The 12,564-nt window shown below is 48.5% G+C and overlaps 1 protein-coding gene across 1 annotated transcript in view; it reads right to left on the reverse strand.

Moving 5' to 3' along the window:
- SHD (Src homology 2 domain containing transforming protein D) overlaps nucleotides 1-12,564 on the reverse strand; it is a 35,416-nt gene that overhangs the window by 20,485 nt on the left and 2,367 nt on the right. The window contains exons 2-3 of the mRNA XM_085637844.1: nucleotides 7,502-7,631; nucleotides 7,018-7,248 (exon numbers count right to left, since the gene is read on the reverse strand). Coding sequence (XP_085493970.1) covers nucleotides 7,018-7,248; nucleotides 7,502-7,631 — 361 coding nt within the window. The remainder of the gene's footprint in view (nucleotides 1-7,017; nucleotides 7,249-7,501; nucleotides 7,632-12,564) is intronic.

Below are 12,564 nucleotides of genomic sequence, written 5' to 3' on the forward strand. Positions count from 1 at the left end.
CGACCAAAAGAAGAGAGGGGCATTGATTGCCCTCTATGTGCCCTGGCTACTTAATTGTAATATTATCACAGGCAACAAGAATTCAATAATGCATTAGTTTGCTCTATAGATATATTTTTTTGTAATGAGGACACAGTGCCTATTTAGGCAGGCTTACAGGTGGCGGAGGTAGGGGTCGCGTGCACTCTGTGTACAAGCAGCAGATTAACGAGGCAATAATCTACAGGGGCCCCTAGGGCACAGCTCGAGCAGCTGCTTCACGTGCCCGGTGGCATCCGAGGCCTGGAGGCTGAGGCTGGTGCCAGCAGAATCCACAGCAGGCTCTGGAGAGGGCCTTTGTGCTTGTCTGAAGAACAATTAGGTAGAACAAGGCGGTGTGAACAAATGTATGCAGCGTGAGTGGAGAGAGGGGGAGGAGGGGGTGTGAATGGGAGAGGAATACTCCAAGGGACAAGGGGGTGGATGCAGCGTCAAGTGTGAGGTCGAGTCAGAGGAGGAGAGAGAGAGAAGTTGACACATGAAGAAATGTAGCGGGGGAGGGGTGGAGGAGGAACCACTGGCAACGAGAAACTCCCGAGAGAAAGAAGGAGAGAGAGAAAGAGAGATGAATAACAGAGGGAGTACACACAGAGAGTTGAGACAGAGAGGCGGATGGGGAGCTTGGGGGATTCCAGAGAGAGAGAATGGGAAGAGCCAAGACGTGAGGGTCGTCGAGGGAGAGATGAGAGGAGACGGAGAGGCGGAGAAGGAAGAGCAGACATCAGTCTAATTAAGCAGACAAAGCTTTGTTTTTGTACCTTCTTTTAAGAGAGCTGTTTTTACAAAGTGCCTGGTGCGCAACCGAGAGACAACAAAGGGAAGGTCCTACCTCTCTTTATATGTCATATATTGCACCCTAATAGAATCATCAGCCAAACCGTGGACCGGCTGATGACAGGGGCTCCGTTGGATGAGTGAGAGCGTATCTCCTGGACGAATGTGTGGGATACAGGAATCGCCGCCACTAATCAGACCAGGAAGTGCAGGGATATCTCTAATAGGGTGATATATATGACATATAAAAGGAAGTAGGAACTTACCTTTTTTATTGTTTTTTCACAAATAAGCAAAGAATAGGGATCCTTCTAGAGACCTGAAGAATGCCTGAGACCTGTTTACGGGTGCTAGGAGGCGGAAACGTGTCGGCGAAAAATGGGGACACAAAGGTCATTGTACCTGAAAGCGTCCTCTGAATATATACATTATAGTATTTTTATTTATACCTAAGGTACCACCTAATAAAGGTAATCTTTGTGGTATACAGTAAGGTATTTTTAATTGGTGTAAACTAGATCGCTAGACTGTTATCCAGAAGATAATATTTTAGGAACTCCCTCAAAAAATTCATGAGGTCGACTCCGCCCTGGTAGTACTATCTTACCAGGGTGGGATGATGGGCCGACGATGAAGCATGCCACATTATGTGGGTGAGACCACCTCATTCAATAACTTAACACTCTGAGCTAGAGTGTTCACCTAGGGTAACTGCACCTGAACAGAGGGAAAGGTACAAAGGGCCCTACTCCCTCACCATATAGGCCCCCTCGTTTCTTTGTGCTGGTGTCTCGCCTATGGAGGCAAACGTGGTGTTTGAAGCCTCCACTGCTCCCTGTGTGTTAACAGCATCATGTATTGTGGTACACCAGTACTGTCGACATGGCGCTGTGTCTGTCATGTGCTGTTGCACACCGGTACTGTAGACATGGCACTGTGTGCGTCATGTGCTGTTGCTCACCAGCACTGTAGACATGGCACTGTATACGTCACGTGCTGTTGCTCACCAGCACTGTAGAAATGGCACTGGGTGCTTCATGTGCTGTTGCTCACCAGCACTGTAGACATGGCACTACGTGCGTCACGCACTGTTGCTCACCAGTACTGCTGACATGGCACTGCATGCGTCACCCACTGTTGCTCACCAGCACTGTAGACATGGCACTGCGTGCGTGCGTCATGCGCTGTTGCTCACCAGCACTGTGGACATGGCACTGCTTGCGTCACGCGCTGTTGCTCACCAGCACTGCAGACATGGCACTACGTGCATCATGCGCTGTTGCTCACCAGTACTATAGACATGGCACTGCGTGCGTCACACGCTGTTGAAGACCAGTACCTTAACCATGGCACTGTGTGTATTGTGCTTAGTGCAAATACAGAATTAGAAATCTGACATTGTGTGCGTCATGTGCTTCAAACATACACAGTGTATCAACACAGTACACTCCGGGTCATACACATTTTGCACACACAATCAATAAATATGACACTAAGTGCATTCTATACATATTGCACATACAGACTATAAACATGGTGTTATGTATATGTATCATTTGTGCTTAGAGTATACACAGACTACAAACGTGGCACTATGTGCTTCCCCTTCTCCCCAGTGTAACAGATGCAGAGTATGAAATTAGGTATGGTGCCTGGTGCACACACGGACTATGTATGTTCTTGTGTCCTCAGTGCACACGTACAGACTAGAAATATGGTATTATGTGTATCATGTGCATAGTTCACCTACCAACCATAAATAGGGTACTATGTAGTTCCTCGCATTTTGTATGCACACATTCAGACTGTAAACATGCCGCTATGTATATCATGGACTTAGTGTACACACATGCAAACTGTAAACATGGCAGTGATTGTCTTCAGTGTTTAGTGCCCATACAAACATACTGTATGCATGGCACCGTGTACAGAATATGCTTAGTGCACGCATAGACGTACTAGAAACATGGCAACATGTGTATCACGTGCTTAGTGCACACAACTAGATACTGCAGTGTGTTTATTGTGTACTGAACATATACACACACTGTAAACTTGATGCTGTATTTATCTTGTGCTTAGAGCACACACACATAAATTCACTATAAATAATGTGGTATGTTTATCCTGTGCTTAAAACATATAAGGACACTATGTAAACTTTACACATGTGTTTATCATGTGCTTAGTGCATACAGACGCACTATGAACAATGTGTTATGTGTATCCTGTGTACAACATGCACAAGGACACTCTACAAACTATAAATTGTGTTTATCATGTGCTTAGTGCGCACATACAGAGCCACACAATTAAAAATGTGTTACGTTTCACCTGTGCTTATCACATACAAGGACACGCATGAACTCTACACTGCGTTTATCATGTGCTTCGTACACACACACAAATACCCATAAACAATGTGTTATGCTTCTGCTGTGCTTAAAACATGCAAGGACAGTCTGTAACCTTTACACCGTATTTACCGTGTGCTTCGTGCACACACATATGCACACTGTAAACTTTACACTCTGTTTATTGTGTGCTCAGTGGAAACACATGTAGACTATGTGTATCATGTGCTCCCAAACACACACCTACTATAAATATATCACTGTGCGCACTGTGGTTAGTGCACACACAGACTGCTAACATGACACTATTTGCATGATGTGTTTAGTGCAGACACAGATGTAAAGTGTTTATTCTGTGTCCTTCGTGGAGCCAGGAATAGCACCGTTCTCAGGGCGCACAGAGGAAGCATGGCTTGCGGTGTCTTATAAAGCAACGAAAGGCAAGAGGACAGAGTCACCATCCCCTCCAGGAGCACCAGTCTGGATACAGACCTCCTAGAGGATGGGAAGAGTCATCTCCTGAGAGGAGACCTCCACTGTGCACCAGAGGACACTTTGCATGTCCTTGCGTGAAAGGTTGACGTGTCAGCAGCTTCCGTGCACCTGATCCCGTCCTGCCTCACCAACCAGTGTCAGCAAATTGGAAAGGTCGTCTCCCAGTGGAGCCAGCAGAAAGCCTATACGGATCGCACAGGGCTCTACGCCTGCACAGATTCTGCTTCATGCATACATGCACTCCGTGTCGGCTTGGTAATGTGGGCGCACGGGCACAGCCCAGCTCCTGAGGGACAGTTTTGTGATGGGTTTTTGGGCAGCGTGGAGGCAGTTTTTGAGGTGGTGCTGGGGGTGTGTGCCCCTGTGGCTGCCATCAGACCCCCATCGTACAGGGCTGGATTGCATGTTGCGCAGCTTGCTGGGCAGAAGTTGGGTCCACGGAGGAGACGCGGCCTGAGAGGTCGATCATGCTAGAGAGAAGGGACAAGGCAAAGGGTGGTCCCCTCCAGGGGGAAACAGACTGCTGCTAGTGTGTCCTTTCCACTCCCCGCAAGGTGGGCTGAGTGCTTGGGCGAGCCTCGGGCACCCTGCTGCTTGCAGACTGAACCCATAGGGAAAGGGCGAAACCCATAGGGAAAGGGCGAGGGGTGGCCAAAGCCCCTCACTGGCGGCCAGTAAGGAGACCAGGAGGGCCAGTCACCTCCCTCGCCACTGCGGTCAGGTGCAGAGAATCTCTCTCCCCTCCAGGCCCCGGTGGCACTACACCCTCTGAATCAATAATTCCCAGTGAGGTGCACTGGGGACAGGCAGGACTTCTCAGCTTGCTTATCTATTCCTAGGTTTATGGATAACCCCCCCACTATGATGGTTTCACCCGGGCCAGCTTTGGCCAACCGTAGTTCGACCATGTTATTGAGACCCAACATCCTGAACGTTTTTCACATGGTTCAGTCTAACTAACGAAAGGTGACGAAAATCCGGCTCTTGCCTGAGCTTTGGCTTTCACTAGACCAGTGGGGGCACTCAGAGCTCAGGGGTCATCCTGACAATCAGGGCCAGGCTGGGGAACCAAATGCAGTGGGGCCACAAATGATAAAACCAGCCCCGCTCCCTACATCTCATTGCGCAATCTCTCTCTTTCCTTCCATCCATCCATTCTCTCACTCTCCTTTTCTCCTCTCTCCTCCCTCTCTGATCCCTTTTCTCCACCTTCCACCTCCCTCCTTCCCTCTCAGCCTCCCCATGCCTGCAGCAATTAACCTCGGGGATGTGGGAGAGTGTCAGAGGCACCAGGAGCAGGCCTGGCCTTTTAAACCCGGCCTTCAAGGACTCCAGCCCACTGGGGAAATGCCCATGGAATAAAAGGCCTGTCCGGCCTCGCTGAGAATAGCTCCTGCAGTTGAGCTCTGGCAACAGGGGACAAAACGGCTGCATGTGTCTCCAAAATGGGAAGTAAAGCCTTAAGATTGGAATGGAGGAGGGGGACGTTCACCCGCTTCCGGTGCTTTCTGATGAGGTGCTGCGGTCATCTTCTCACTGATGGGGTGATGGTCACAGCTCTCCTCAGGAGAGCTAACTTGGGTTGCTTTAGGTACAGGATCCCAGTCTCCCGTCCTGGACTTACATGTCATAATCTCATGCAACCCATGTGTCATTAAAATGGGCAATAGTAATATCCGTTATTTACAGTACTTAGAAAAGACAGCTTTGGTATCAAGCGCTATATATAAAATAAGTTATTAATCTGAATAGTGATTGTAGGTGATTGTTGTCTTGGTTCATTTTTACTGAACCAATAAGGCAGAAATACCAGATGAACTGTTTTGTAAAAAAAAAAGCCAAGGGCTGGAAGGACGCATGGCATCTCAGGTGGCAAGGGGCTCACCTGGTACCATAACAGAAGCCTCTTGGATGATAGCGAGAAAGGGGCAATGGGGATGAGGAAGCGATAGAAGCAGACAGACAGATGCCTAGCATCGAATGGGGATACTGAGTGAACATGTGTTTTCATTTGAAAAGATTTTGCCAGCCTCATCTCAGAGGCGCGTGCCCCCCTCAGAAGCAAAAGGAACTGATGAGGGACGGAATGCCGAACACTGCACACATTCTCGCCCAGTCACAGATCTGGGTTTAATCCAATGTTTTTTTCTGTTCACCATGCCACTCCAGTTTGGACCAAGCTATATGCAAATCAGTCTTGACCCTGCTCCCCATGGGCACAGTCCAACTGCCAAGCCAGCTCCTCCAGTAGACACCTGGACCCACCTCATCTTGAGTGGTAGACATACCAACACCTCTATCTGGCTGAATTAGGCGCTGCAAAATCTTTTCGTAGCTGAAGTTTTTGCCCTTTTCAACTTTTACAGTTTCCAGGTGTATCTTGGCCACTGTGGGTACCAGGGTTTTCTATCACTTATAAAATAACTTTGCTCGCATAGCACATTAATTTCACCTCCAACTAAAAATGTGTGCACAACTTATCTCCACTAGTTCACCTTGTGCTGAACCTCTTCTGTGCCCAATGGCAAATGTATGCATGTTTGATATATTTCCTCTGCAAAGTTTACCTTCTGAAGACCTTTGTTTACGCACAGCGGCACTATGAAGGCGAATAACACTAGGACCCTGATTACACTGGGTTTGTTAAATTCTGATATTTCCATAAACTCCTCTGTGCAGGTATCACAATTCTGAGTATGGTGGTATTATCAAACTTTCCACAATTTTCCGCTGGCAAATTTTGACAGGTCAGCCTGATAAATCTTGCAGAAAGCTGTGAAACACGCGTAAAGGCTCGTATTGTCGCGGATCGTTTCCAATTACGGAGTGCCCGTTTTGAATAAGAGGCATTGACAGTACCCGGTAAATATCACATTCCAAAGCCCAGTATTTACCTGAAGAAGTAAATACTTCGCCCCATTATGGCTCATGCATAACCAGGGCTGCTCTAATCCTGGCCCCAGTAGTGCTCAACTGAGGCAGTCTCGTTATACTGCGAGTCACTCAGTGGTTAGGATTAGCACGAAATCCTCCAACGTAGGTGCTTGATAGAGCTTATGCTTGCCATACCAAGAACTGTACCAGGGCCGGATTTGGAACCCAAAGCAGCCCTGGCAATTTTATCGGACCAGCCCTGGCGGGCAGGGGAGGGGTCTTCGGTGGAAGTGTGAAGCACTGCTGAATTTGCTACTGGGGCCCAATATTGTAGCAGCGCTGCAAAACCTGCCCCCAGTAACAAAACTGGTCTCCACAGCCCTCGACCTTCCAGCCTCCCGGGGAAACACCAGATGCCCACTACGTTCCTGAGCTTTACCCAATGAGAGGAGAGGGATTGTGACATGGGCATTAGAGGTACCTGCGAAGGCTCTGGAGATGTTGTCTTTTTTCCATTCCCATGGCTGGTCATACTCGTCGGCAGGCCGCTCGTCATCTTGGGGCAGGCGGCTCTCGCGGCCCCTGCCCACTAGGCTTACTTCAGGGTCTGAGTCGGCTCGGATGTGCGTCTCGTATGGGGTGTCATAGAGCTGCAGCACCTTCATGGATTTTTTGGCTCCCTCGGGCTCCCGATCTCCTCTCCAATGGCAATCTGGGGTCAGGAAAAACACAGTCAATAGACTTCGACGAAGTTCAAGGATTTAAACAGGGCACAAGGATGGATGGGGAGATACTGACATAGGACATGGCCCAACCCTACCGAGCCCCACAAAAACATTAAACCTAGAATACGTGGTGTGACCCACCGGGAAATGGGGAGATATCCCCCTACTAGCTGCTTCCTAGAGGTTCCAATCTCTGGAGTAATACCCCTATTGTTGACCTTTGGCCCTCTGCACATTCACCTGTGATCACCCGTTGGGCTTCGTAGGGTTCCATGTAGCCATTACTCTCTGGTCTTGGTGCCTCTTCCGCCTCCTCTCTTGATCCGCGTTGTGCATCGAAAGGGTCTGAATATTCGCTGTCCTCTACGACCTGTAAAGAGGGAGATCAGTCTTAGTCAGTTTATCGCATATCAGGAAGGGGAGTCCATTATGGGAAATTACGCCACAGTAGGTTTCAAACCCAACAAGACACCATCAAGCTAAGAGACATTCTACAATCCTGAATGTTAGTGATTGAAGAATGGGTAAATAGAGCCGGACAGTATCGAGGGACATTTTGGAATCTCTACTGATGGTGATAGCTGGCATTGTGGGTTTTGGTAAAGAGAACAAGACAACACCCGACAAAGGTGTATCCTTGAATCAGATTGTTGGTGATGTGGTAAAGAGAACAAGGTATCGGCCAACAAAGACCCACCCTAGAATCTGATTGTAGGTGAAGCGGGATGGGGTAAAGAACCAGACGCCATCAAACAAAGGGGCATTCTGGAATCCTGACTGGTTGTGATGCGGATTGAGTAAAGAGAACCAGGAAACAGCAAACAAAGGGACTCGCTGGAATCCTTATTGGTGGAGGCGCAGAACCGAGTAAAGAGAACCTGGTATTATGAGACGAAAGGACACCCAAGAACCCTTGTGGTTGGGATGAGGGATCTGGTAGGGAGAGCTAGAAGTCATCAAACACTTGAAGATTGTCGAACTGTGATTGTTAGGGATTGTTCGTGAAGCAGCATTGAGTAAAGAGAACTGGACGCGTTCCAGAACACCATTACCATTCTGCTAAATTGATGCACTGGGTTGAGAAGTCATCTTTAGAATGCGAAAGATACGTTCTTGTATGTACAGCTTCACTTAAAGGTAAGAATGCTGCAGGGAGGGGCTTAACTCCAACCCAGTGCATAGAGGAACATGTCTGGTAATGCACCATCCTATAAAATGACAGTAACTAAGCGCCCTATCAAAAGAGGGAAAACCTGGACAGAGGGATCTGGTAACTCCTGACACTGCAATGTATACCGGTGGGGTCCAGAACTCCGACTGTGAGCCTCCCTCAGCAGAGGATGCAACTGGATGTGCCCACCATCCAAAAAGTCTCAAAATCCGACCCAAGTCTTTAATGTTTTTGAAATCCCTGCCTATTGTTGAGAAAAAGTAGCCCTCACCTCGCACCCATGAAAGTTAATGCCAAAGTTAGAATCAGGCCAGGCTGGAAGGAGAGATGGCACCACAGGGATTTGCACGAAAGTTTCAGTGCTAAACTGCTGCATATTTATTTTTAGAAATATTTCTTCGGAGTTTGCTGCAACTCCCGGACACTCTGCAAGCTGACTGTCTCGAGATGTACTGACTGTTCAGTGTTCATTCAGCCCATCAGACATTCCTTCCTGGCACAGCTCTTAGCTCCTAGAAGCTACAGCGTATGGCTCGTCTACACCACACCTGTGAAGCCTCTAGACTGGAGCCTCTCTGCAGAGTCTGGCTGGACAGATTCAGAGAACTTTCCCAGGCAAACGACTCCACATGTACAGAGAAGACACCCCCTGCGGTTGAAACAGGTTATCAAGCGCCCGCACCCGCCCTATAACGGGCAAACGAGAGCCATGGTGGAAGCAACCGGTGAGAGTATGAGCTAAGAGGGGGCCACCAACCTCCAGGGACAAATTAAGCTAGGATAAACCTCTGGCTTGGACAGTGGCCTCTACCAGGAGCCCTCTTCTGGTGATCCCTGGCTCTGGTGGTATGGCCCTCGGTGTGCCCAATGACAGCACTGAAAGTTCAGGGAGTGAGCAACTATAAAGACAACTAAAACAAGCAATGTCACTACATCAGGTGTTGGCAAGCTGGTGCAATAGATACATATTATTTGAATTGCAAGCATATGCCATGAATAGAAAAAGAAAATATACAACTGCCTAAAAGTGGCTGCCACGTGCTTTCAATTAAAAAACAAAAAATGAAACAAAAAGCTACCATCACGTTAATTTTAATAGAACAGATGGGCGCTTCCTAAAATGCAAGCATACGTGGAAACCTTTCTTAATTCTAATGGGTATCTAGGGGAAAATAGGATTCTTCTTGGTGCAAGAATGGGTACTATTGGCTTTGAATGACTCTAGTCTAAAGACCTTGTTTAAAAACACGTAAATGGTTAAAAAATAAAGATTAAACTGGAAAAAAAGCATAGGCAGAAATAATCGCTGTCCTGCCCTAGCGCTGGTCTGCGTTTCAGTTAGACATGCACATGTGATAGGGCAAAATGCCATCATTCTCAGAGCAGGAGAGCCTGTGACTAAAGTTGGTTGATCCACTGTCCAATACTGTAAGCTGTGATGGGCGGCAACGAAATGTGAATGACAGCTGGACAGACCAACGGATGAAGAGGACTGACCCGAAGGCCCTGTATGTATCCATGTATGCATGCATTGTTTATTATTTAGGATTCTTCTAAAGGTTTTTAGGGCAGGGATCGAATTCCACTCTAAAGCTGTCTCTAACTCAGACCGATACAACTGGAACGGAAGAGTCCAGTGGTGGGTTCTTATATCACCTGAGACCACAACAGACTCAGACTAGAGTAACACGAGACTAGGACAGCAGCCACTTGAGACCAAGGCCATGGCAACCAGAGTCCAAGACAACAGCCACCGGTGACCAGGGCTAAGGCACCTGGGCTGGCATCATGGCCTTTTGGCTAGATCCGGGCTTTAGAAATACTACAGAACTATTTTCACTACAGTCACCAAGGTTGTCCACCTCTGCCCACCATTATGGTGCAAAAGAATATTTCTTCCACCCATGATCTTCCTCGTGAAAGAGTGAGTTTCCAGAACGCGTGTGCAAATAACTGCAGTTTGCATTTTTCACCGCTGGGTCACCTCACTGCAACGGCACCTGTGGTGTGACAGAAAAATCAGTGCACCCACATACAACGTATAGGTAATTACAGAACAGTGTCAAATGCATTTATCCATCTTAGGGTAAACGCAACGTGCTACTGCTGTGTTTTCTTGCTTACGCTAACTTAGCGTACCAGATGAGCGGTAGACGCGCTACTTCCTGGCCCTCAAGACGTGAACGCTGAAAACCTACTTGCTGGATTGCAACTGTTTCCATTTTTGTTTCTCGTGAAGGCAGCCACTAAATCCTTTGAGCTCAGTTAGCCAGATGGTTATTCACTCAGTGATTCTGGCAGACAATCTGAGAGAGCCCAGCTCCACATCTGATCTCCTCCTCAGTAAACTCTGACTCACAGACTGCTCATTTTTGCAATAAACACTTTCAGACTCAACCGAACAGGTGAGACAGTTTCCATCGTTCCCACAACACTGGATTTATCCTGGTGTCACCCAGACAGGCAGCTGGGACCTGTTAGCGAAGAGCCTTTGTTTTGTTTTATGGAACAAACCTTGGACCCGCTGCTTCAGCAGCAACGAGGGATGAAAGCTTAGAGTGGGAGAGAGACGCGTCGGCTTTTGATGTTTGTCCATCCAGCTGTCAAGCCCCCCAGCTGTCATGACCGCAAACTCTTTTCCAAGAGTCCCAGTTTAATATAGACTTCCCCCCCCTGGCTATGAGACCAGTTGCAAATGTCCCTGCCAAGGAGCTCTACCTATATACTCGTCAATCCAGGAAGCCCAGTAGGCTCAACCCAACTGCACACTCACCTGTCCATTCCAGGTGCACATTCACTAGCCTTAGGAGCTCAGTCACAAACTAACCTGTCAATCACAGATGCACACTAGCCTGCCTTGGGGGCTGAGTCACGCACTAACTAACCTGTCAATCACAGATGCAACCTAGCCTGCCTTGGGAGCGGAGTCACGCACTAACTAACTTGTCAATCACAGATGCACACTAGCCTGCCTTGGGAGCTGGGTCACGCACTAACTAACCTGTCAATCACAGATGCCCACTAGCTTGCCTTGGGAGCTGAGTCACGCACTAACTAACCTGTCAATCACAGATGCAACCTAGCCTGCCTTGGGAGCGGAGTCACGCACTAACTAACTTGTCAATCACAGATGCACACTAGCCTGCCTTGGGAGCTGGGTCACGCACTAACTAACCTGTCAATCACAGATGCCCACTAGCTTGCCTTGGGAGCTGAGTCACGCACTAACTAACCTGTCAATCACAGATGCAACCTAGCCTGCCTTGGGAGCGGAGTCACGCACTAACTAACTTGTCAATCACAGATGCACACTAGCCTGCCTTGGGAGCTGGGTCACGCACTAACTAACCTGTCAATCACAGATGCCCACTAGCTTGCCTTGGGAGCTGAGTCACGCACTAACTAACCTGTCAATCACAGATGCAACCTAGCCTGCCTTGGGAGCGGAGTCACGCACTAACTAACTTGTCAATCACAGATGCACACTAGCCTGCCTTGGGAGCTGGGTCACGCACTAACTAACCTGTCAATCACAGATGCCCACTAGCTTGCCTTGGGAGCTGAGTCACCACTAACTAACCTGTCAATCACAGATGCACACTGGCCTGCCTTGGGAGCTGGGTCACGCACTAACTAACCTGTCAATCACAGATGCACACTAGCCTGCCTTGGGGGCTGAGTCACGCACTAACTAACCTGTCAATCACAGATGCACACTAGCCTGCCTTGGGAGCTGAGTCACCACTAACTAACCTGTCAATCACAGATGCAACCTAGCCTGCCTTGGGAGCGGAGTCACGCACTAACTAACTTGTCAATCACAGATGCCCACTAGCCTGCCTTGGGGGCTGAGTCACGCACTAACTAACCTGTCAATCACAGATGCACACTAGCTTGCCTTGGGAGCTGAGTCACGCACTAACTAACCTGTCAATCACAGATGCACACTAGCCTGCCTTGGGGGCTGAGTCACGCACTAACTAACCTGTCAATCACAGATGCACACTAGCTTGCCTTGGGAGCTGAGTCACGCACTAACTAACCTGTCAATCACAGATGCAACCTAGCCTGCCTTGGGAGCGGAGTCACGCACTAACTAACTTGTCAATCACAGATGCCCACTAGCCTGCCT

Source organism: Triturus cristatus, chromosome 12 (assembly GCF_964204655.1).
Source record: "Triturus cristatus chromosome 12, aTriCri1.1, whole genome shotgun sequence".
Taxonomy (NCBI): domain Eukaryota; kingdom Metazoa; phylum Chordata; class Amphibia; order Caudata; family Salamandridae; genus Triturus; species Triturus cristatus.